Here is a 25,917-nt window from a genome sequence, read left to right on the forward strand (position 1 = left end):
TAGAAGTCTGTTAGAAGTTGACTTAAAATAAACATGCTTAAAACATGTAATACTAACTAGTCCCATTAATCCATTGTTACTTACGTGCTATACAAAATCCAGACCACAATTTACATCATAATACATCAAAGAGAGTTTTTTTTACTGCCAACTGTACACCAGTTTAGGCTACAGATTTTGTAAAGGGCTCCTGTATTCACTATAGTCAAGTGGGCTAACAATTTCAGCACTCCAGTTGCAGAAAATCTATTACAACACTCAAAAAAAAAAAAAAAAAAAAAAAAGCACACTTAGGAACATTGTAAAAGCCTGTGATCTCTTACTAATCTGTTTAAACATTAATTAGGAACAGCAAGAGAAACAAAATGTGTCTATGTCATAAAATTGTCAGATTGACAGATCATAAAATCATTGCTCTGTATGCCAACTTGGAATTTAAAACACACTAATTCATAGTCATGAACCTGGAACTTAACAGCTTCATCCTTTAATTTCTCACATCGCTTTTACTTAGTTATGAGGTGTTCTGGGTTGGATCCCATGCAAGCTAGAATCTAATGGGTCAGCTTGTGACAGGAGCACTTGAGAGGAGGCTACAAAGGAAAGGCTGCAAAGGAGAGATGCTGCTCATCCCTTCAGACACAGAACGCTGTTCCACTGAATACTTATACTCCAGCGAACGCTATAAAAACTAACCAAAGTCGAGCAGACAAAAAGCACAGAGCACTGGGAGCAGAGGTGTAGGGCAACTAAAGAAAACCCCGGTATCTTCCCGAGGGGCAATGTAGGTCTCTCTTTCCTGGCCGAAGGATGCCCAAAACCCGACAGGTTTGTCTGGGCACCTCCGCCTCCGGGGAGTCACAGGCGCGGCCGAGACTTGTACACTTACCCCACTCGCCAGCTCCGCGCCCAGGCAGAGGAGCAGCAGCAGGAGCACCCTGCGGGCAGAGAAAACGGAGAGTCACCGCCAGCGGGCCGGGGCTGGGGAAGTCACAGGGGAGGGGGCCGCCGCGCCCTGGCACTCACCCTGCGTGTCCCAAGGCCGGCGGGGCAGGGGCTCGGGTACAGCCCATGCCTCAAGCAGCTGCAGGGACTCCGGAGGAAAAGGAGGGCCCGGCGCCGTCACTCGGAGCGGGTGGGCAGGCCCCCTGCGCGGCCACCGTTCACCTCCGCGGTTCCTTCGCCTGCTACGATGAAGGACCGAGGGTACCTCACCCGGGCTGGCCTCGGGGACGGTCACCGCTCGCTTCCCGAGGCTGCCCTGCGGCGCGCCAGCCCCCTCAAGGCGCCCACCGCTTTCCACACCCCGTGCCGGTGCGCGCCGTGCCAGAGCGTGCCCGGGCAGAAAGTTTGCGCGGTTCTTCGCAGCGGCGTCGCACCTGATCAGAACGGGGCGGGGCGGCACTGAGCCGGGCGAGCCACGGCGGGCGCCCCTCACAACCCTGCGCCCCGCCACCCGCCCTTCCTGAGGTGCGACCCGGTACTGCCAGCGACTCCCCCCAACCCTCACACGCCAAAGTGCTTCCGCTGCAGAAAATAGTCCGGGGTCTAGCGGCTCCCACCCAGTGGGAATGCGGGGCGGGGAGAAGCAGACTCCCGCCCTTCGAGCTAACAAAACCCCAGCGCCCTAGGGGAAGGGAGACGGCGGAGAATCACAGCCCCCCTTAGAGCAGGGTGGCAACGCGCGCTGTCCCACGCACACGCTACTCGCGCACCCTCCGCCGTCTGCCACCCTCCCGCCCGCCCATGGTGCGGATGAATACTGTGGGCAAGTAGTCCCGGGAGGACTTGAGCCGGGTGAAGCGGGCAAGTGCGGCAGAGGGGTGGGTACAGACATCGGGGCGGCCGGTGGGAGCAGCCTGGAGGGAGCCGTGCTGCCCCGCTGGGCTATGCCCGCGTCGCAGGGTTAGCCCCGGAGCTCCTGAGCCGGCGGGATGGAGCCGCGGTGGCGGAGGCGCAGCCTGGCTGCCGGCTGCCTGGTGCTGCTGCTGGGGTGCTGGGGGCCGGAGGAGGCAGTGGCGGCGGTGAGTGCTGAGCGCCCTCCTTGTTCTCTTCAGGCGCTGCCCACTGCCGCTGTCCCTGCCGGGTGCGGCGGCAGCGCGGAGCCTCGGAGCCAGCTTTCGATCCCCTTCAAATCCGGGCTGGCTGAGGGCAGGCTCCCTGGGGGCCGCGCTGGGGCTGAAGGGGCCGCAGTGGGCCGCAGCCCCTGACAGGAGCCGGGCGGGCGGGGGGCGGCCGTGCGCGGGAGCGGCTCTGGCCGCGCTGCCCTCAGGTGCCGGCGGCTCTCGGGTGGTCCTGCTCTGGGCAGAGCACTCGGGATTCTCGGGGCTACCGGCGTCGGGCCGGCTCCTTGCCGTACCCCTGTGTCGCTGGCACGTCTGGTTTCACTTGCGGCTGCGGGGAGGCAGGAGAGAGCGTGAGTGTGAGCGGGGGAAACCCGGACGAGCTTTGTGTGTGCTCTGAACCCGCTGTTCCACCAGGACAAAGGAGGAGAAATCTCCCCCTGCCTTCCCTCCCAAAGGACCTGCGTGAGGAGGTGTCTGAGCTCTTGCCAAGGAGCCTTTACCTGCATCTGTAAGTCACACCTGGACGTGACAGGGAGCGGAGACTTGCGGGCATGGTTTGCCGGAGCACGGCGGCTCGGACTGTGGCTTGGGTTTCCTGAGGGTTGTCGCTCTGCTCGTTTAAACCCGAGCTGAGATGCTGACGGAGGTGGCAGGAGCGTGCAGTGCTGTAGAGGGTGCACAGTAGGTGGCCCGGGAAAGAGTTTTGTTTTCTCCCTTTGGGAAGGGGATGCGATCCCAGCTTCCATGGGGTGGCTGGGCCTGGGAACTGAGAGGAGAAAGAGGCTTCCTCTTCAAGGTACTCGATTAAGACCTTCATCTGTGAACAAGCAGTGAAATTGACTAAAACGCTCATACTTAAACATGGGTTAACTTTAGATTTTTACAGCTCCTAGCTCTCTTAAACTTCTAAATTTGCTTGGAAAGAAAAATGAATCTGAAGTTCTGTTGTTTAGGATTACTCTCTGGCTGAAAAATCATAAGATGCTACAGTAATAGGTGTAGAAAACCTTTCTGCTACCTTTCCCCCTGGATTTTGTAGTTGGAGCTGACAACATCTACTTGTCTTGAATTCTCCTTTGAAGTGCATTCCTTCACAATGAAACTTTATAAGACCTTTCATCTGCCTTTCCAAAAAGCACAGACCAGCTGTAACATATTCTCTTCCTCTTCTACCCCTCCTTCTTGCCATGCCCAGGTGTGTACTCAAGTGTAACTGATAGTAGTGTGCCACCAGTGCTTACTGTCTCAGTGCTTACTGCATTGTGAAGTGCCACCTCACCCCAAGCTACTCCCATAACCCCTCACCCTGAAAGAAGGATCTAGTCAGTCCCATCTACAGGACTTCCCTGTTTCAGTAGATGGGGGTTGAAGATGGGCAGGTTTGTGTGCATAAATGTGGCCCCTTCAGGAAAGCACCCAAGCAGAGTTCCTTGTGTGCAGTTGGTGGGTGTCCAGAAAAGGGACTGTGCTGGGCTGACCGTGCAGGCAGGCCTCTGCCTGGGGAGACATGGAAAAAAGGAAGAAAGACAATAGTGGCATTCCTGGTTCTTAACACACAGCTACAGCCACTCTCTTAGAATGAGTGCCCCTGGGGATTTACTACCCACAGTAAGATAAGAGTAACTGAAGGCCCAAAGGCTGGTGGGGGTTGGGTAAAGAGAGACGCTTCTGCTCCAGTCTATCCAGGTCCCACTGACACTGTCATAAGAGTCGAACAGTTTCTCACTACTTCGGTATTTGGATGCCCTTGAATTTCATATAATAGTAATACAAAATGGAGCTGATTTTTATTATTCCCCCCCCCCCCCCCCCATTTTCATAAGGAATTGAATTAACACTACAGCATTTTTGCTTCTGTGAATTTTGTTCTGGGACCTTTTGTTAGAATCCTCCCTCTTTCCCCAAGATAGTGTCCTTATTAAAATGATAAATTTGTTTTTCAGCCTTGTAATATACATTTCAAATGCAAAGGTCACACCTTCTTTGCTCCACATTTTTGAAGACACGTGTAGGCTATATGAGCAGTTACAAGGTGACAGAGCATAGTTGAGAGTTATCTGCCAACACAGGCATTGTAAAGAAATCCCAGTGACTCATTTAAAAAAAAAGTCAAAACTTTATGCTCAAGGGTGAATTTAGTTGTTCAGATTTTATTGCTGGGTTTCCATAGCCTTTCATCTGAATTTGGTGAGTAGTACATGTCTCATGCTTTGGACTCCTGTGCAGATTCAATGTAGAATGAAATGTGTAACTACTGATGCACACTGCAAAGGTAGCTGGGAGTCTGAGAATGTGCTTCAGAGTGGGAGCATGAATGAAATGAGAAATGGTGTAGTCATGATGTGAAGGGATTTCAAATACTGCTGTAAAAATTGGTGCTTATTTGTTGTATGCCTTCGTCAGAGGGTATGGGTACTTAGTACGTGTGTGTGTGTGTGTTTTAGGGGACAATATTCTCGTTGAAGTGTTGTGGTGGTTTTAACTTAAATCTGCATACATATGTGAGCCAATGAGCTGCTCTTAGAAGCAGAATATTTTTCCTCTCCTGGCAGGTTTGCACTTGTACCATGTTATAGAAAAGCCATTGCAGGTATTGAGTGTGAAACCTAATTAATGAGCATAGATGGACTAGATTCTTGAATTGTGCTATGAAACTCACTTCAAGTTAGCAACTGTCTGTGGGTTTATACTGAAAAAAGTTTCCCTTGTAGCTAAAGCCTAAGTTATTAGAGTGAAAATAAACTGTCATACCAAATGTTATTAGAAATGAAGTACTCTCTTCCATGTGTTTCTTTGCCTTCCATTAGAACTTCAGTTTGACTGAAAGTGTAGGGATGCAAACAGTTGTTCAAATATGGTGAGACAGGCTGGAAAGATGGGTATTGTTATGTGCTTAATGTGTCATTCATGGAAGTTCTCTAAGCTCTTTGAGATTCTCTTTTTTTTTTTTTTCCTTCTTTCAGATGTTACCATGTATGTGAATATGTGCTACCATATAATTAATTACAATTTGATTAATATGGTTAATTTGTAAATTAATAGTAATCTGTTTGCCTTGTCCTAAACATTTTATCACAGTAGTGGTGGCTGTTATCATTATTTCCCATTTCATAACTGGCTGTGCCTCTTTCTAGTTACAAAAGCCAGATCTGTAGAGGCAGAAAGAAATGGATGCTGGCTTTAAGGATTCAAAAAGTATTTCATCCTGAAATTCCATGGATGTGTCTTGATTAGTCATGCACAAGACTCTTGCAGTTTCATAACATCAAGGCTCAAGCCTTCTTGCTTGTAACTTGTCATTTGTCATGTGCCTTACTTCTGACCTTTCATGGCTCTTAACTGAACTAGTGTAGTAAAAGTTGTAATATAGGATGAGTTCTGGCACATGGTAAATCAAGGGAATCCTGAGTGAAACCCAGTGTCAGAGCCATTTGGACCATAGTAAGGCTTTCTTAGCTATGCATGCAAAATCATTATGTATCTTAGTTTTTCTACCTGATGGAAATAGACTCATAGTTAAATGGAAACTCTTAGGCTTTAATTATTCTTGTCATGAATGAATTCGTCTGTTCATTGAAAGGAATTACCTGAGTCATTTTAGGCTTATTTAAAGTCAAAAGGGAAACACCAAGACCAAGTCTTAATTTATTTAACAGCAAATGTAAATTTACACAATTATCTTTTTCTGCTGTAAATAAGCAATGCAGTCAGTTGCTGTTGGTTTTAATAGAACATGTGGAAACTTTTTTTGCTGTATTACAGAACAACTGAAATTGGTAAGAACATCACAATGAATCTAATGCACATATTTTTCTCTCTGGGGCAAAGTGCATTGAAACATCTGTTCATCACAGAGTGAAAATGCATTGTGCCTTTCTACCTTTCATTCACCTAGATTCAAATACTTCATCCTTCTCTAATTGCATTGGTTGTGTAAACTCTGCTCATATCACCACATAAGATATCTAGATAACTCACACATTCTAGGAATAGTATTATGTAAGTGTAAGTGAATGGAGAGCAGCCTCTGCATGACGGTGGTAGCCAACAAGTTGCTTTGAATGAAGACAGTGTTTGCTTATCTGTTTCGTAAGGCTGTGTGGACTCGGTATTTAAAACCACTTGTAAGTTCTTGCTATGTGCAGTGTTTGACTGTCTGATGCTGACTCTGTGCTCTTAGTCAACTCTTCTCAAGAGTACCTAAAATAAAACTGGATCAAAAGATCTAGTGCTAGTTTAATTTTAAAGATCCTTAAAGCAGCATCTTTTAGCCTCTGTAAAAGGTGAGCAATGTAATTAAACCTGGTTAAATATCACTGGTACAGTGGAACTTCAGGAAAAAGGAATGTGCTGAGCGTCCTTCTTATGAAATTGCTGAGTGTGGTATGTGGAGGAAAAGCTTCAATGTAATGTGAAATTATCAACAGAATAAACATAGCTGAGCTGGAGAGGAAAGGGTCCTATTATAAAACAAGAATTCTAATGGTATTTTAAAGAACTGCTTCACAGTTGTTTGAAGTCTTTCTTGCAGAGCTTACCTTCTACTTGGAGAACTTCTGAGGAGGAGCAAGAAGTGAAGACTAGAGGATGTGATCTTACTTTTAGGAGAGATGGATATTGTACAGTTAGATAATTGTAAAGCTGTATATCACAAATGATAATTATATTTTAGACTTGTTAATGATTTAGTCTCCCTCTAAAAGGACCTAAACTGTAATTTATTAAAAGGCTTTGATATTTTGCAGCTCTCACAAAACTCTGCCATATCTCAGTGAGAGGCTGAACTAAAACACCTCCTCAAGGTCCCTTCCAGTCTGAATGATCCTCTAAGTCTAAAATTATGAGTACAGTTGTGATTTTTTTTTTTTTTTTTAGTTCAACTAGCCAAGAAGTCATCTCTTAAGCTGTCAGCACATCAGCATTCAGAATTTCAGTTGTGGAGGTTTTCATGCAGTGTGTTTGTATATGTATTATTCTGCTACAATATAACAAAATAAGAGTAAATTGTAATGGCAGTACTGTCAATGAGGTAGCTCTCCTGAAGCATGTGTTAGGAGTTGAGGAGAGGATGATTTTTTTTTTAAAGCTACAGATTTTATCTGACTTGCAGGCAGTAGCCTTCAAGATGTAGTTATTGCAGCTCTGTTGTTGAATTTCTATCTTTGTCCCCTCCAGTTTGGAGGGGAAGGAAAATAGTTTAGTCTCATCTGCATTCTGTTTCTTATCTAATCTCTATAGAGAATTAAAATGTCAGAGTTGAATTTCAGTCTCTTCTCTGGCTCTGTAAAAGGCAACTGTGTGCAATTTTTTTGAACTTAAAACCACAAGTAAAGTAATTGTTATCTACAAAATTATGGTCTTTATTGAGGCATATAGCTAGGCCTGAAAAATTCTCCTGCAGTCTAATATGACCCCACTGTATGCTAGATAAGCTCTGCTACTGCAGCTCTGCTGAAACCCCTGCTTTCCCCCCTCTTAACTTTCCCTGAGATAAGCAAAGCTCCATTCACTTCCCTGGCTGAAAACAGACTAGTCAGTATTTTTGCCAGTGTCAGTATCTGTTGGGACTTTCTGCTGCAATATATTAAACATGTTGAAAAGTGTCTATTTTTAGGACTGGCCTTCATTGTTATCAAGGGGGGGGGGGGTGTGTCTTAGTTGTAAACCACACCATTAATTTGGAGAAAGATGTTTGTGCTGTATTGCTTCCTAGGGAATTGGGATGCTTTTAGAAACCAGATTTAAAACCCTTCATGGCAACTGAGGTATGTGGTAGATATTCTTTCTTTAGAAGGATCTGTGAGTGTTAAGGAAATCCTTGGCTTCTGTCAAGATGCCTCACTGTTATTAAATCTGAGATTTTTGCCTCTTTCCATCTTTCTCTACTGTAATAATTGTCTCTAGCACTTTTGTTGCTTTTGGAGATGGTTATGGTAAATAAGATCATGTTACTGGCTCTGGCAGAAGAACTTATAGGCTCTCTGGTCTGTTTGGGCATCTTGCATAAGGTAAGATGAGATTCTGCTGATAACTCTGCTCACTACTTGCCATGCCCCTCAAGTGAGTCTGAAGCAATGTTGTAATGGCTTCATTTAAAAGCCTGAGACTGTAAAGCAGTTTGTGAGAAGGGGTAAAGCGTCACAAGGGCTGCTGAAGTATTCAGTATCACCAAGGTTGGAAGAGACCTCAAAGATCAAGTCCAACCTGTCACCACAGACCTCATGACTAGAGTAGGGAGGACACTACTGCCCACTGCAGGCTTGAACTCATGACCTTCCTATGAAGGGTCTTACGTGCTGCCCACTGAGCCAAGGCCTTTCATCTCAGTATTTTAGAAACTACTGCTGTAAGCAATGTTAGTTATAATAGGTTTTAGTACTTCTGCATAGAAAATTAAGCAATTTTCCTAGCTTAGTTTTCAGTTCGACTAACCGCCTTTACTTCTTAACTGGGCTAGTTAATATGCTAAACATAAAATTTGGCTTTATTTGGCAGCCAGAGTGCTAAAGTGAAGCAACTTGCCAATGTTTGTAGTGAGAAGTCAAAGCTTAACACCTGTTAACAGTGTTGTCATGTAGTTTGTTTTATTTTTGACAGACTTCTATTTCTTAGACTTTCAGGAACTTCAAGTACTGTTGTAGGTTGCCAGCATTGAGTGGAAGGGCAGAAGCTTGTAGATGGTGTCAGAGATAGTGCCTTTCATAGTTTATAACCAGTTATTTGTATGCCATCTATAATCAGTGGTTATGTAGCTGGAAAGCCAAAACCTTTTGTTCATCTTGTAGCACCTTCTCAAACACAAATTAGGCATCTTATATACAAATGTGCACTAGTAATATGCATCAGTATGTTGTGTTTAATATGGTGAAGTGTAATGTATATCCTTCTGTGGACAGAAGGGAATAAGATAACTGAGGTTTTTCTTGCAACTCCAAACTCAGTAATAATTCCTGAACATGTTAACAATGATAGGTTTTGATGTTTCAAGTCACTGATAAGGTGTTTAGAACAATCAGTTGTCTGGATTTCATTCCTACTTTTTGACCTGGGAACAGGTCATCCCTGTTACTTGCTGTGCTTGAGATCCTCTGACAATTTGTGAGGCTGTGATGCTTTAGGCTGGCAGCCTTTTTTCCCTTGTTATGAACTGCTTTGTGCTGTTCTTACAGTAGGAGTTTCCTGCTTTGCTGTCTTAAAGATGTCAGTTGTGTTTCCTAGTTTGTATACTAGTTTAAACAATGCAGTGCCAAAATGGTGGCTGACCAATGCCCAGATGTTTGTGTTTTTTTTAAATTCCACTATGGACTTGAGTCCCACTGTTCTAATAACTGCCTGTTCCTAAACAAGTTAAACATATTTCTGGCAGCGTTTCTCATCTGTGTTGAAAAGCTCTGAGTCTATATATTCACCTTTGCTTTTTTTTTTGCTTTTCTCGTAGTTGTACTCTTGTTCTTTTCCAGCTGTTTTAGTCAAACTAGGAAAATGAAGAGTTCTAACTTTTGATATATCCTGGCCGCCTTGTTATTTTTCCAGTACTTTAAAAGATTTAAACTGTCAATTCAAACCTTGCAAACTTTTTTTTTGTACCTTGTTAGCAATGAAGGCTGCCTGGGGAGGTGGTGGAGTCGCCATCATTGGAGGTTTTTAGGAGGAGACTTGATGGGGTGCTTGGTTGCACAGTTTAGTTGATTAGATGGTGTTGCATCCAACCCATCATCCGATGATCTTGAAGGCCTCTTCCAACCTGGTCTATTCTATTCTAATGTTCTTTCATTAAGAAAGAAATAGATTGATGAAGAGACTCTCTTCGTAGCATCACTCTGTGTCTACAACAACAGCATTGATTATTCAGAAGCAAACCTTTCTCTTCTTGCAAGTTTCTGCTAAGAGAGCAAGAAAATGACCACCCTTGGCAATTAAGTGAAATTTTTACACCTCGAGTTAAACTAGCAATTATTCAAAACAACAGTTAAATGGCTTTACTTAAAGCAATGAAAGCTAATGTGACCTGCAGGCAAGGCTAGACAACCGCTAAGCTCCCAGGAAATTTGATTTCCTGACAATAAATGCCATTGCAAAACAATGTTTGGGTGAAGGAGATCATGAACTCAGTTAAAAACCCATTTGACAATAATCCTTTTTATGGGGCACTGATTTTTCCTGAGTCAACTTTTTCTACACCAGGCTTTTTACAGGATGACAGCAGAAGCTGCTGTTTCTGAAAGGCAAAGCTGTGATTCTGACTATGAATTGACTTAATCAGAGAAAATACTTGTCCTGAATTGGATTGAGACCACTTGTTTCATATATTGAACTTTAAAAGGGCAAAGGTATTCAGAAAGGAAAGGAGGTTTCTTCACTGGACTGAGAAGTGAAAATTTATTTTGGGCTTCTTGTCACTTTTTCCTCCAGTTACTGACATTAGGAGTAACTTTGAGGTTTCTGCAAAACAGTTACTTTTAAAGTCATTAACTATATAAAACAATAAGGAGAAAATAAGGAGTTGCTGTTTTGATATCCAGGTTAACCTCCTATATTTGTTTCCCCTTTTCTTAATGGGAAAAGTAGTGTCCTGAAAAATGTCTGGAAGCCTTTGCCCACATACACAGCAGAAGCATCACTACAGAAGTTGGTATTTGGGCAGGTTGGGTGTGTTATGTATTTTGATTGAAGGGAAAGTGTCTATGCAGTGTCCCTTAGTTTCTGATCCAGAATGTCTATGGAAACTTCTTGGCAATAGAATTGGTGGCACTCCTACACATACGCTTCACAGGCACAAAAATCTTTCTTTTGTGTTCTGCAAGCTTTCAAGCTCTTAAAGCAATAGCAGTAACAAAGTGTTAAAACATCTACAGCTGAATTATGAATGTTTGTATCCTAAGTGAACCTAAAAAATTCCTTAACTTCAGGCTTGAATGAGAATGCTTGTTGACAGGTCTAGTCATGCTCAGAAAATGTATTTTTAGAATATGAACATAATGCACCTGAGTGAGAATAATCCAATAGGTCTCTTTAAAGAGCCTTAAACTGCTGATACACTACAGAAGTAGTTGTGGAGTAACAGCACAGCCAGTTGTGGCAGCAATGGTTTGTTTGGTTTTTTTCCTTCTTTTAAATGAACAGACAAAGCCAAAGTATTTAGCGTTGCTAAGAGGGTGGATCATATGAACTTCATTGTAAGCTTTTCAGTGACTTTGTCTTGATGGCAGAAATGTATTGATTTTGGTAAAAGCTCCATAGTAAGTGCTTGTAATTAGCTCACTGCTCCGGGATGCAGAGCATATATCCCAAACTTGCAGCAGGTTATTTTCTTGGCATGTGTTCAACTCCAAATAGCAGTTGTGGGAGTTGGTATACTCCCTAAAACAGGGTGCCTCAGGGAATACTTTCCCTTAGAGAAGGTGACTTTCTGGTTTGGAATGTGTACAAATGCCAGGGGCTGTTTATTACTCCTGCCAAGCTTCAGACTGAACTGCACTTCGAGTTTTAATAATACTTGAGGGCTTTTTCCTATGAGTGGATCTCCTCACTCTGTGCTGGGGCATTGGAACCATGTGTGTGCTCTCCTTGACTACTCCTACTTTTAAACCAAGTGTTCTAGTGCAGTGCTTCCAGGAAGACATCTTGCTGACATCCTCAGACTAGGTCAGAGAATCACCTTAACAAGATACTTCAGGTTAGCTATTATTTACTTGTTACTCTAGAGAGCAAGTGAATGAAATCAATCGCTGGAGAAAGCAATAATTAAATTTACACATGTCAAAGCAAGGAGAAGATCAGTGGTACTGCTGAAGACTTCTTTGCTTTCCAAAGCAAGTACTATACATATTTATACAACATCCACTGAATATGAGCAGTGTGACAAGTTCTAAGTGGATGGTGTCTCTAATGTGGAAAAATTAGTATTTGGGTTACATGTTTCAGTTTCTTTACTAAAGCACGTATTTACATGGTACATATTTTATATGCTCGTCCCTCTGCTGAAATGTTTTTATTACTGAATCTCTCAGGAGGATTACTCCATTATAACTGTTTCTTAGTAAAATGTCTTTTCATGGTCTGGGGGTAATAGAGACAAAATACAGAGTAAATTATTAGACATCAGCTTCTGTTTACATTTGTTTCAAAGTGCCTTTCCTTTCCCTCTGCCCTTCTTTTCTCTAGCACTTATCAGACTTACTTTGCTTTTCCTGCTACTGATGCAATGTTAGTCCTTAAAAAAACAAAAGTTCTTTGGTGTTTTTTTCCCCAGTGCTTTTTATGAAGATTTTATCAGTGATCCTTTTTAGTTTGTCATGGGTTCTGAAGTCTGACCAGTGACCGAATTCCCAGGTCATGCTTTCTACGTAATGATGATTGGTGGAAACTCAATGTAATGACTCTCAGGATAATGTGATGTAGAGCCTCTAGATGTAATTTCTGCAGTGTAAGGAAATTAAATGTTTTTTCTAATCAAGCTTTAGTGTCTGATTCAAAGATGAATGTGCACTAGATAGAATTCTTCATTGGCACTAGCTTTGGAGCTCTTCTAGTGTATTAAAGGCAATAAAATACATTTGGGCCTCCTTTTGTTTTGCCCATGTGAAACAGTCTACGGGAAGTTACTGTTGTGACCCTCCATATTGCTATACTGTCACATTTTTGATAGCAAGGTGCACCTTGCTATGAAGCACCTTGCTTGAAGTGACAGGTGGTCAAATGAGACCTTGAGCTATTGCTAGCACATAGCCAGTGGGTTAGTAGATGAACTTGAGGGGCTAACACTGAGGGCTGTTCTTCATTTGCTGAAGTTTGAGTTCCTGAGGAAGCAGCTGAGAGTTCCCATCAAATATCTGATTGTTATCAGCTTTAGGAGTTTCTGATTCTGTGTGGATAACAGGGCCTCCCAACTTATCAGATCCTCATACTCTATTTTGGAAGTGTCTGATTTGCAGGGTTAGGGCAATGGCTTTGTCTTCATTGCTTCCTTGTTTAACATGGCCTTCTTCAGTATCACTTTTCCAGCTTTGATTACCTGAGGCTGGGAGTAGTGCTTTATTAGTACTGAGCAATACAGAGCGTGCTGCCCATAGCAGTGTCTGCAGGTAGTGAAATGTGCACACAGAGCATGCTCATGCTACAGGCATAAGCAAACAATAAACTCGCTTTAACTAAAAGAACCTTGCAGCTATAATGCTTGGGCCAAGAACTGAAGGAGAATGGAGTTGATAATCACCTCCACCACAAAATCCCCCAGACACCCACCGAGCCCTAAGTGAGTTAGGTCTTGTTCTGACAGCTAGGAGGGTGTGTACTTCAGATAACATCTCAAGGTAGTATCACTGTGCACAGTTTCTATACTCTTTAGAATGTAGCCTTGCTTAATCTTTGGTATTAATTTGGTGCTTTCAGTAGCTTCAAAATGGACCACAGCAGGGTTGAATTAATCTGCAATGCTATTCTATTTTTGCCTCTCCTTTTTCAAAGAAAGAGGTGGATTTCTCTTCTTGTGTGGTCTGCTTCACGCACTTGACACATGACGGTGATGTTGTCAGTGACAAATGACTAACATTCTTTAACAGGAGTCAGGAATTGAAGCTTCCTCTGTTGCACGCTCTATTGATGCTCTATGAGAAACAGGGCATTTTCTGGAGAATTAGTCTGCAGTCTGTATGTTTATTCCATTTCCTTAACCAGGAAAGGATTAAAAATAGACTGCCAGAATAAGTGGTGCTAGGACTGTATAATACTTGGCTTGCAAGACTATCTAAGGCTTATAAGCCTAGCTGACAGTTAGGTCTAGGTTTGTGTTACATTTGGACACGGTTATAGAGAGTGGCAACATCCAACACCTGTCACTTGGGAAAGGCCCTAAATGACTAGTAAATCTTAACCTGTAATGTGTACCATATGGCTCTTAGTATTTGCAGCTGGAAAAAATCAGGAAGCCTCAAGGGGCTAGTGATTAGAGACTTGTGTGTAAAATTCAAGTAAAACAGACTTCCTGAGAAGCAAAGTGGCTTACTCTATACTGCTGCTAACTGAACATGGGGTATTGTGTCTCAGTGCTGGTGTTAGCTGCGGAAATGTGTAAGTAGATGGGCAAAGATGGACATGTGCTTCAGACCATTCCCGTAATTTGCTATGTAGCTTTTAAAGGAGTTTGCCTATAGCCTGTATAAAAATGAGAGCATGGCTTGCATTGAGTTCACCATTTATAACTGAAATGAGCAGTAGCAATGTGCAGACTGCCTGCGGAGGTGATAGAAAACTTGTTCATCCTCAAAGCTTTAGATTCTGAAATGGAAAATCCCACCACAGTTGCTTTGTTTAGGGTTTCTCTACTAATGCTATTTGGAGCACTGCCTGCTTAAAAAGAAATGTGCCATTTGGCATCTGCCAGTTCCTGAGCCTGGAGATGAAGTAGGCTAGAAGACCACCTGGTAGTGTACATTCTGTCTTTAGTGCTTTTGCACTGTTTTCTAGGAGGTGCACCAGCCAAATCTAAATGTAAATGCTTTTTAAGATGCTGCCTCTGGATGGCAATGTAAAGGTTACACTTGACCTTAGCTGCTATTAAAGGAAATTTTTGCAAATTCATATGATATGGAGCTGTTTGGAAGTTTGTCTTCATTAGGACAGGATTACAAGTGCATGGCTTCTCAGGTCTCTTCAATTTTTAGCTTTGAAATGCTTGTGAAAATCATAGAGGCGCTTGATATTTTTTTTGCTTTCTGCGTCCCGCTCAGTAAAAGTATACTACCTGAAGCCCATTCTTTGTCTTGTAAGACTTGCAGACCAGAGAAAACAACACTTTTCAGAAGTAGTGAGAACTATCTGTGTCCTTTTCCTCGCCTACAGTTGGGTAAAAGTCTGGCAGCACTCTTTAAAGCAGTGTGGCAACAATCATTTTGGAAGATGGAAGGCTTTGTGGAAGATGAGAATGAGCTACTGTGAGTTGCAAGGGGTACTTAAAGCTTCTTAATGTCCCAAAGAGTTCTTGGTCTTTCCTCTATTAAAGACAAGTATGGAGAAAAGGAGCAAAATCTGGGATAGCAGGGAAGTTGCCTGGATGTCCTGCTGAGCTCTTGCACACTCTGTCCTTTTCCCTGGTTCAGGAATTGGACACAGAGATTTAGCCAAGCTGCAATACCTCCTGTTCTGGGGGATGACTTCACCTTAGTTAAAGATGAGAAGAAACCCCTAACTCCTGGGAGGTTAAAAACTGTTTCTGTAGGAGCTTCCCCCTGATGACTAACAGTCTTTCTGGGGCTTACTAAGGATGAGTCCCTCCCTTTTTTTTTTTTTTTTTTTTCTTTTTTTTTTCTTTTTAGAAACTCGGATCAGCAGTTGAGGCATTTGAATAGCCTGCCCTTCTGCTCTCCTTGTTTGACAGCTGAGTCTTTAGTGCAGCAGGAGCAGCTGGTGCCTGATAGGCCACTGGACCTGCCAAAATCTGTAGGTGAGTGCTTCTATAGATCTTGTCTCTGAACCCCTCTTAGGAGCTTCCAGGAAAACAGACAAATTATTCTCTGTGTTGCTTTCAGATAAGGAGGGCAAAATCCTTAGGGGCAAATAGTTGCAGTTTGGGAGGAATGAAAGTTAAACAAGCTTTTGGGCATTAATTTGGTAGAGTCCAAAACTCTGTCTTTAGACTGTCAGTTGGTCTAAGGAAAGATCTGTTGCTGCAGATTGCCAGAATTTTAAGTAGATACTGCTCTGAAAGATAACCTTTACAGAAAACTATGTTTAAAAGCTGTAAGTTCAAAGCTGTAAAATTCCATACCATTTAGTACAAAGTACAAACAGAAAATTGCAGTCCTCTTTAGAAAAGAGTTCACCTCCATTTCTTCTAGCACAATATTTTTAACAGACATACTTAGTTTTGCTTATTCTGAAGGTTCTATGCCAAGGTTCTATTTTTGGTTATATTTTGGGTTTTTTTTTTGAAGTAGCCCTTTATTTCAAACCAGTTCCAAGTATTTCTCTTCTAAGGGAAAATGTATTGATTAATAAACTTTCTGTATAATTAGAACATTTATTTGGGGTGTGGTAACTGGATTTAGCGGGTCTCATACAGTTGTTTCATGTTATTACAATCATATAAGCTATTCAAGTGTCTAAATAGCAAACATCCTAGTGCTGCCTCTTCAAAGAATCTTGTTTTTTAACCTACCTCTGTTCTCATTCACAGTGGCCAGAACCATGGCTACTACAGCTAAGAGCTTCCTCTGCAAGTCTCAACAGAGCTTGTATTGTGCAGGCTTCAAAGAAAGACAGTGCCTCAGGGTGTAACAGGTTAAATTACCTGTCAGAAGTTCCCTTTAAAAAAAGGTCAAGAACGTCTGCAGAGATGTTTTGACTCTTACATTTTTTTAGACCATGAAATTTATTCCAAGCATCTTTAGGTAAATTGAAGGAAATGTTTACTTAAATGGATACATAATAATCTTGTAGTTTAGATTCTGCTTTTGAAACGTTACTGCCTGAATACAACACTTCAGTAGAGAAGAATTGTCCTTTGGATTGTGCAGTGATGGCTTTGCTGTAATTGACTTTGCAAAGATATTTCAGTAATAAACTTATCTGCAGGTTTGTACTCTTGTTAAGCCTAAAGAGCATGTATGTGAAATCATAATTGGAAATCACAATAGCAGCTTTAACTCCACTTGTCAAATCCTCACAAAACCTTTTGCTTCTTAGTTTTATTCATGTCCAGGCAAGTGAAAGGCAACTCAAATTGCTGAAGATAAATGGTGAAATCTTTGACCTGGGTGAGTAGTAAATCCTTATCTAGATAACTGCGCAGGTGTTGTGTTACACAGATCTTGGCAACCTAATAAATGTATGTTCCTTCAGGACCACCACCAAAATAAGACTTCATCTTTGCTTGGACCTGAAAGGCTAGATTTCTTTTCTGTTACAAATACAGATATGAATAATGAAATTTGAGAGTTTTTAATGGCTATGCCTAGGGCAAAGGGATTTGTAATGCATGCTTTTCCGTAGGCTGAATTTGATTTTAATTGGAGTAAATTTTTAACAGCAGTCTCAGTCTTTATATTGAAGGAATTATCCCAAACTTATGCTCCCTATTTCTCCATTTTTCAAACATTAGCATGTTTCTGACTGCTAAGCTGTCACATCTGAATGCAGAGGGTGATGTTAGTAGCATTAGCCAACTCTTGCAGCAGATAAAATAACAGCTAGGTTATCCTGAGGTGCAGGAATTGTCCCCTGTGTATAATCTTTTCTCTAAGAACAAGTCTTCCACAGCTCTCCACCAAGTAATTGCCATATCTACTTATACCAACCTTAAATCATGAACTGGAGTGAATGAGACGTGATTCGCTTTGAGAGTCCACAGTTCATGTAGTTTTCTAAGCTGGGAATCACTGTTAAACTGCTCCCCAGCAGTAAAGCTGCATGTGTTTGAACTAATCTAGATATTCTAGGAGTTCCATAAAATGTTTTTTACCTAATATGTGGTCCAGAGACAGACTTGAATTGTGAGGTCCTATTTTATTGTTTTCTGATCTTCAAGACTTTAAACCCACAGGTTTTAGCTTAATTATATCTTTCATTATTTCTAACCACTCTCTTCCTTCCTCTTTGGCAATAACCTGGTGAGAGTGGTGCACACTGTTCAGGAGCTTGAGAGGTTTGATGCATCTGTAGTTCTTCTGATGCTGAGCTTTGTGGTTTGAGATGCCTGTCTATCAGAATGAAGACTCACTGTTTCATTCAGCTTCTTTTCTTTGCTTTACTCTCCAAAGAGTCAAGATGTGTAATTTTATTACCTGATTAGCTTGCTAACAAGAGCAGCTGGTTATATGAACCTGATAAATACTGTAGAAAGAGACCTGAGGTGCTTGGTAATGAATCATAAACTTACCTTTAGGAACAAGTACATTCTGTATTAGTTTTTAATAACACTCAGGAGGAAAAGAAATAATGAAGCCTGAAGTATTTTTCTACTATATGTCTATCCTAGAATTGGCTACCTAAGTAGCTGTCCAGTTAAGCCTGCTGCAGGTAGTAGAGTGACTCATAAGCAGTTCAGCCTTGCAGAGGTACTTTTTTCACTGGTGTCTGCAAAGTAGTGTAAGGGGTTGAATTGCAAGCTTCAGGTCAAGAGCTGTTGAGGGATACAGACCATGTGCTTTGGAAGCCGTCAAAGATGAATTGGGTTATATGAATGACAGTATAACTGAACTATCAAAAGACTTGATTATGTGTATTCAAATAAATCTTAGTGAAGGCATTAAAGAAGTATGGGAACATGCAAATACAGGACATGACTGTGGAGGGTGACGAGTGCAAATGAAAAATTTTTCTAGTCTTTGCTGCTTGCACTCTGCTCCTCCCTCACAAACCAGAGTGGTGTTCAACAGTTCAGTTGTGCTCATGTGTTCAGAGTGTTGCAGAATTCTAGAAGTGCTTTAAAATTTTGGCCAGTGTCAACAAGGCAGAACTGATTTTGGTGATTTCTGTGCATCTTTTCCCTGCCAGAGTGAACTTTTCTCACCTAACAGTTTACAGTGTTGTGTTGTCAAGTAACTGTCTGGTTCTTTCTGGAAGAAAATCTGTTTTTGGAGATGATGTGTGCATGTTAATCCCAACAACTGTTGCTTGGTGGTCACTTAAATCTGTAAAAGTCTGTCAGTACAAGTAATATTGCCATGATCATGTAGAAGTGACAGGGGTTAACAAACAAATTCTGGCTTCACAATAAAATAGTACCTAAGGTGGATGTTAAACTGCTTGCTGTGAATGTTCAAACTGTTTCTTCCTTCATTCTCTTGTCCAACTCTGTCTGGATTGAGGATTCATTTGTGAGCTACTTGGTTCATGTTAATTTGTAGAGGCACATTAATGATGAATCTACCGTACTCCTGCAAGAAGCTATACCATTTTCTCTTATTAATTTCTAATTTGTAAATCTCAAGCTCTGTAAATAACTGGACTCCCATCCTTGTTGTCTTTCCCACAGAGTACTGAAATATTGCTAAACTTCTATATGTGTAAGTAATTACACATTAAATACCAATACATACTTTATTTAGAAGTTCTTAGTCCACAACAGCCCCATGCAGAGTTACAAGCTGGGGTTGGAGTGGCTACAGAGCAGTCAGGCTGAGAGGGACCTGGGGGTGCTGGTTGATGGTAGACTGAACATGAGCCTGCAGTGTGCCCAGGCAGCTAAGAGGGCAAATGGCATCCTGGCCTGCATCAGGAACAGTGTGGCCAACAGGAGCAGGGAGGTCATTCTGCCCCTGTACACTGCACTGGTTAGGCCGCACCTCGAGTACTGTGTCCAGTTCTGGGCCCCTCAGTTTAGGAAGGATGTTGACTTGCTGGAACGAGTCCAGAGAAGAGCAACAAAGTTGGTGAGGGGTTTGGAACACAAGCCCTACGAGGAGAGGCTGAGGGAGCTGGGATTGCTTAGCCTGGAGAAGAGGAGACTGAGGGGTGACCTTATTACTCTCTACAACTACCTGAAGGGAGGTTGTAGACAGACGGATGTTGGTCTCTTCTCCCAGGCGGCCAGTACCAGAACAAGAGGACACAGTCTCAGGCTGCGCCAGGGGAGGTTCAGGCTAGATGTTAGGAAAAAGTTCTATACAGAAAGAGTGATTGCCCATTGGAATGGGCTGCCTGGGGAGGTGGTGGAGTCGCCATCACTGGAGGTTTCCAGGAGGAGACTTGATGGGGTGCTTGGTGCCGTGGGCTAGTTGTTTGGGTGGTGTTTGATTGGTTGATGGGTTGGATGTGGTGATCTTGAAGGTCTCTTCCAACCTGGTTTATTCTATGTATTCTATTCTATGTATTCTATGTATTAGTATTCTTTACACCCCTTGCTACATGCAGACAATGAACTGTTCTGGTATCTTGCAGCTGCATGTATGTAATGGTAAATCACTTCTGAAGCTCAACTAAATTTCCCATATAAAACATTTAGACAGCTTATGTATTGCTTAAATGGTGCTGTGTTACTTTGATTTTGCCAGACTAAGATATAAAGTCAAGCTAACCTGCCTTGAAGCCATTAACCAGTCCTCACTAATTTCTGTTAACCTGCTGTTAGTCATCAGTAGAAGATTCTGTTCTCCCTTCATAACTTAAAGGAAGTCCCAAGCTGCTGTTCTCTAGTGTCCATCTGCCTAGTGATTTTCAGAAATGGATGTGGATGGCAGCTGGGAGGTGGGGAGGGAGTGGAGGATGCTGAAATTGCCTGGTAACTGACATCTTCAGGCCTGATGAGAAAGGAGGGGAATGTGTCCAATACAGAAGGCAGGCTTCTAGCCAAAACAAATATCAAGGGAAGCAGGTTTATTCACTTCACTGAGCTGACTGTAACAAACCTGTGGCCAAGAGTAAGAAATTACTTTGATTTCCAGTGTGTACCTTTTTCTTCAAAATGAAAAACAAACAAAAATCCCCATTCTGTTTGTGGTGTAAAGCAGTTTTACACAGTCTATGTAAGACACAAAAGACTGAGCTTGTTCTGGAAGAATTATCCTTTGAGCAGTAAACCAATACCATCCCTCCTTTTATATACTAATGAAAAGAACTTGCTCTCCACACACAGATTCAATGGAGTAGAAGCTGTCAGGAAAATCCAGTGAAAGGATTAGCTAAACTCAAATAGATTAATTAGAGCCCTTGATTGTGTTTTACTATGCAAAAGCCACAGCAAAGGATATAGCAATGCTAGTGAGTTCATCTTCACACATAGATGGTGGGGAGAGGGGGAGGCAACAGGAGTGCAGTAGGTAAAAAGTAAACCTGAGCAGTTTCAGTCTCATTCTTAAAAGCTGCTTCAATTATTTTTCTTCATGTAGTAGAAAACTGAAATATCTTAGTAGGCATGGAGATTGTGATCAGCTCCTTATGATCAAGCCACACCTCACTATTACATCCAAGATAATTTTTTTAATCATTTTCCCTATTACATAAGACAATGTGTCCTACTGAATAGAGCTGGGAATGGAGCTACTACTGAGGGCTTCTGGCTGCCAGGTACAAGGCAGATGACTTGTTCAATTCCCCAACCTGTAACCAATGTGCCAACTGGACCTTGGAGCCCTGCTGAGGCTTGGAATCATTTGATTTTTCCTTGTCTGAAAACCCAGTAAGTCACTTTATTTTCAGAACTAGTGAGGGTTAAGCTGTTACTAATGGTAAACTGATTGTAATCATCTAAATCCTGCTCTTTGTGTAGATTTGAAGCATTAATAATAATTCTTAAAATGTTGTATCTGCTTGCTTTGAGTTGTAGATATCTCATCACTCACATACAGGAGAAATTTCAAGTGTTCCTATGCTTTGTATGGAGCCTGGATTTTTTTTGCATTGGTACATGATACAGATTTAAATCTGTGGCCCCAGAAATCTCTAGCCTGTGGCTGCTTGAGTGACTTTCTAACTTGTACGAACTTGTTACTCAGTATGTGTTCTCCTGTAGCACAGTTTTTGTGCCTTCTTCCTCAAGTTAAAAAGGCCTTGAGATTGTTGAAAAGTCTAAACAAGAAGAAAGTTTTTTGGTTAGAATAGGTCATTGTTGTTAAGCATGATTTTTTTTGTTGTTTTTTTTTCTGCTGTTCCAGTTTAGTTTAATTTGTTTCTCATTCTGTACTGCAATATGACCTGAAAGTGCCATGACTTGCTCTTGATTATAGAATGAATGCTCCAGGCTTTTCCTCTTCAAACTATTTAGTTAAACCTTAATTTGGTGGGGATATAAGTTGATGCAAGAGAGATAATCTGCCACACATGACTTTTGTATAGAAAGATAAGTGACTCTGCTTGGGGAATACTGCTTGATAAGCTTGTGGGTGAGTTTATCTTCCCAGGATTTAAGACAAGAATTTCTACCATTTGATTATGTTGAGTATTTGAAGAGTTTCATGATTAGACTATATTTATCTTCTTTTCACTGCTGTCTGGGAAAGACTCTGTTCACTTCAAGTAATATACCTGAACTGGATATCCAAAACCATCTGTCAAAAAGTGTTCAGTGAGTCACTTGACTCTCCATGGCAGGCTAATTGTATGTATGTATATTGCATATGTGTATAAATGTGTGTATGTTAAGAGTCTACTCAAAGTGTAAGGAATCTCATCTGAATATAAAAATTACTTTGGAAGACAATCACAGATTTGGAAAAAACAAAACAAAACCTAAAAAACAAACAAAACAAAACACACACAAAAACCCCACCTTCTATTAATCAAAACACTTTTTTTCTGTAAGCTTCAAATAAAATGAGGGAGAGAAGCACCTCAAAAACTTGAGAGTTGTCTGTAACTTTATTTTAATGCCACAGAGCTGGGAAGGACAGACTTTATCATGCAGCATCATGTCCACGGTTATTTATTGCCAACATATGCATGAAAGGTGCTTCTTTGTCAGCTCTTTTACAGTCAGCAAAAATAAATCTCTGATTCCAAATAAGCTGACTTAAAAATAACTTCTCTTTGTTTAGACATATGCATAGTGGGGAGGCTGGGTGTGTTGGATGTATGGGAGAGTGCTGGGACTTGAGAGAAAAAGGCTTCAGGGAAGAAGAATACTACAGCTGTCTTGCTGCTTAGGAGGGTGTAGCAAAAGTGGAGCCAGGCTCCTGTCATCCTGCATAGAGCAAGAGATAATAGATGTGAGCTGCAACATAGGGATTTCTGGTGAGGTGGTTTTTTAGGGGCAGAAATACTTCACAATGGAGGAAGTGAGAGATCAAGGATCTAGAGAGGCTGTGGATCTCCACCACTATCGCTACTCAACATGCAACCTGCCTTAAGTTGCCCTGCTTTGAGTGATTCTTTCCATACCAAATTATTCCACGATTACATTTTCTTTAGTGGTTTGATCTGGTTTGTGCCATCTTGAGGCTGACAGGACAGAATCACTGCTGAAGATGTGTGAATGCTAACAGTTTAGTTTTCTGCAGTTGTGCTGGAGTGACACAGTAGCAAAGGGCAGAGTCTGAGCTTCACTGCCTGAACTTGCCCTCCGGAAATTACAGGATCACAGGATGTTAGGGGTTGGAAGGGACTTCTGGAGATCTTTGGGTCCAACCCCCCTGCCAGAGCAGGACTGTATAATCTAGTGCAGGCCACAGAGGGGTGCATCCAGATGGGGCTTGAAAGACTCCACAACCTCTCTGGGGAACCTGTTCCAGTGCTCCATGATGTTTACAATAAAGAAGTTTTTTCTCATGTTGAGGTGGAACTTTCTGTGCTGTAGTTTACATCCATTGTCCTTTGTCCCATCTATCACAGGGTGCAAGTGAGAAGAGGCTGTCCCTTCCTTCTTGACACCCAGCCTTCCTATATTTATATATATATTTATTAGATTCCCTCTCAGTTGTCTTTTTTCCAGAATAAAAAGCCCCAGGTTGCTCTTCTGCTTTCCCCTTCTAGCTGTGAGATACCTGTTTACCCCCACAATTTTTCTGTATCTGAAAACTCAGAAAATTGTATTAGAAATGCTCTTTAGAAGCTGTGAGGAAAACTAAGTGAGTCTCCTGTGTTCCATAACCTAAATAAATCCTCCTTATGTTGTATAGGATCTTGATCATGCTTTCCAGCTGTGTGTTATTTTAACCTGTGTTTTGCCCTTGTACAGCTTTTTAGTAAGTACTGATTTGCCAAAAAACTTCGGTTTTTCCTTCCCCTGCCTCTTGGAGGCAGCAAAGATTTTCAGGTAGCTGTCACTGCTGTCCTTGTAATAAAGCAGTACTGCTGCACAGGGAGCTAGGTAACTCCCTCTTTCTTTGTGTTAGGCTTGTACTGTGAGGCAAGGGAATATTGCATGTAACTAAGGTTAATCCCTTTTAAATGAAGCTTTGTTAATGACATTTATCCTAAAACTGGTTCACAAGGAACTTGCTTTTTTAAAATGAAAAGGATCTGATGCCAAATTCACAGGTTACCTTGGTTTAAGTGGGACATCAGAAGGGCACCTAGCCAAGCAGTGCTCCAAACAAGGTCAGCTATGAGGTTGGGACAGGTTATATAGGGCTTGGTCCAGTTTGAAAATCTGAACCAGCTAGTAAGTTTTAGTAGAGCTTCAGAACGCATCTTAATAAACTCCTATTAACTAAGAATTCTGATTTTATATATGTATCAAATCAAACTGATTATAAAAGCCAAATGGAAGATTTAGAGATGTCCCAGTCATGTCATGTGACACTACTGTTCTGCTTAACACTCAAAGCTCTACCTTTTGCTACAAGATGTTTCAGCTGATCCTGAGTTTCTGTAGCTCCAGGTGAATTAAGATACTTCTGTGTTTTTTCAGTCTGATGCTTGGTAGTGTGTTTAGGCCAAGAGCCAGCACATTCCTAATGCCAGGTAGGTAATGGGTCACATCTCTAGATGCTTCTGTGATAATGAAGACTAGAATTCAAGTGTGGGTGTACTTTAGATCTGACACAGCAACTGTTACCCTGCTTGAATGCAACATGTGCATAATCTCTGTAGATCACTGGGGGGAGGACTCTGAAAGCTCAGCTTTTCAAACTGTGCTGTAGTTATTTTTTTTATACAATGCTGCACCTGTTTTCAGAACAAGCTAAATCCTAAAGTATTTCAGCTACACTGTCTTCTAATATGGATCATGGTTTTGAAAATTGATGGCTGTATGTATTATGTAGAGACAGTCTGCAATATATTTTTTTCCTAAAAATCTCACTTCTGTAAACATGTCTGCTTGTTTCTGAATTCAGCATGGCCCTCCAATGAGTATCCTGTGTTGGTGAGGGTGAAGGAATATAAACTAAGCAAATGTGGTATGGAAAAGTTACCTGATTGGATCTGCTTTGTGAATAGAGCTTTCATATCTCCTGCCTTTCACCCCTTAGTATCTGACTGTCACTCCCCTTATGCTGGAGATCATTGCAGCTGACTTGCCATGCTTTGAAATGGAGTGTTACTGCAGCTGGGTGAAATCTGGGCTGTTAAAAATTCTCAATAAATTATCTGTGGTGGGAAGAATTAACTGTGTATTAGTATTTTCCCAGTAACTCTCAGAAATAATGCTCCTAAGTGTCACATTTTTACACAAGAGTTTAAGAAAGTCTGACATCTGCTGGTGGGAACCAAAATTGGACTCTTTTCAGTGCAAGCCACACACTGAAAAGCCTGTTTCATTGAAGTTCTGGCTCCTTTGGCTATAGCTGTGGTATTGTACATCACACTAGAGTAAAGTGTGATTAAGCACAAATTAAAGTCTAACGTTTCTGAGGAAACTGACATATTTTCATACAAGCATAGTTGTTAATGAGGGTGATTTCAGTTAACTACTTCGAACACAAGTGCAACAGCTAGATGACAAACTTTGTAGGCTTACATTGTAGACTGACTTTTGTAACACTGTTGAAGATTTTGTATAGTTTTAGGCTGATCAAAAGCATTAATATTTTGTTTTCTTCTGTCTTTTAAGGCTTGCCATGGATGTACATCGTTGTCCAAATGTGACTGCAGTGGAGTGAAAGGTGAAAAGGTAAATATCTCTTTCCTTTTTTATACTGGCAGACCAATAAAATGACCAAACTGTATGTCAGCTTCAAATGAGTGAAACTTATGGCCAATAGTTTTTGTTTCTTGCTCATATATTTGAATGTGCACCAAGGGGAGTAGCTCATATTGAGCCAAACTGGCTGGTCCATCTGATGGTGTACAGAATTTCATGTCATTTTCTCAGAAGTGGTGAATGATGACACAAATTTCTCCATCTATGTGGGAGTGCAAAACACAAAGAGATGCAAATTTTCGAAAAAAGGCAATGTTCCTATTTATTGCCAAGGCCTGCCTTCACTGACTAGTTGGTGTGGACTGCACAGTAATGTCTCTGCTGGTAATGTTTCAG

General features: G+C 41.7%; 2 protein-coding genes across 2 annotated transcripts in view; one reads left to right on the plus strand and one right to left on the minus strand.

Moving 5' to 3' along the window:
- Positions 1-1,430, minus strand: part of COL4A6 (collagen type IV alpha 6 chain) — a 126,412-nt gene extending 124,982 nt beyond the window's left edge. Inside the window, exons 1-2 of the mRNA XM_054169613.1 lie at positions 1,027-1,430; positions 890-938 (exon numbers count right to left, since the gene is read on the minus strand). Coding sequence (XP_054025588.1) covers positions 890-938; positions 1,027-1,073 — 96 coding nt within the window. The 5' untranslated portion in view covers positions 1,074-1,430. The remainder of the gene's footprint in view (positions 1-889; positions 939-1,026) is intronic.
- A 13,533-nt stretch (positions 1,431-14,963) lies between these two features.
- The window catches only part of COL4A5 (collagen type IV alpha 5 chain), a 68,192-nt gene continuing 57,238 nt past the window's right edge, over positions 14,964-25,917 (plus strand). The window contains exons 1-3 of the mRNA XM_054169803.1: positions 14,964-14,998; positions 15,380-15,503; positions 25,492-25,551. Coding sequence (XP_054025778.1) covers positions 14,964-14,998; positions 15,380-15,503; positions 25,492-25,551 — 219 coding nt within the window. The remainder of the gene's footprint in view (positions 14,999-15,379; positions 15,504-25,491; positions 25,552-25,917) is intronic.

The sequence above is a fragment of the Dryobates pubescens genome, chromosome 18, assembly GCF_014839835.1.
Source record: "Dryobates pubescens isolate bDryPub1 chromosome 18, bDryPub1.pri, whole genome shotgun sequence".
Lineage (NCBI taxonomy): Eukaryota > Metazoa > Chordata > Aves > Piciformes > Picidae > Dryobates > Dryobates pubescens.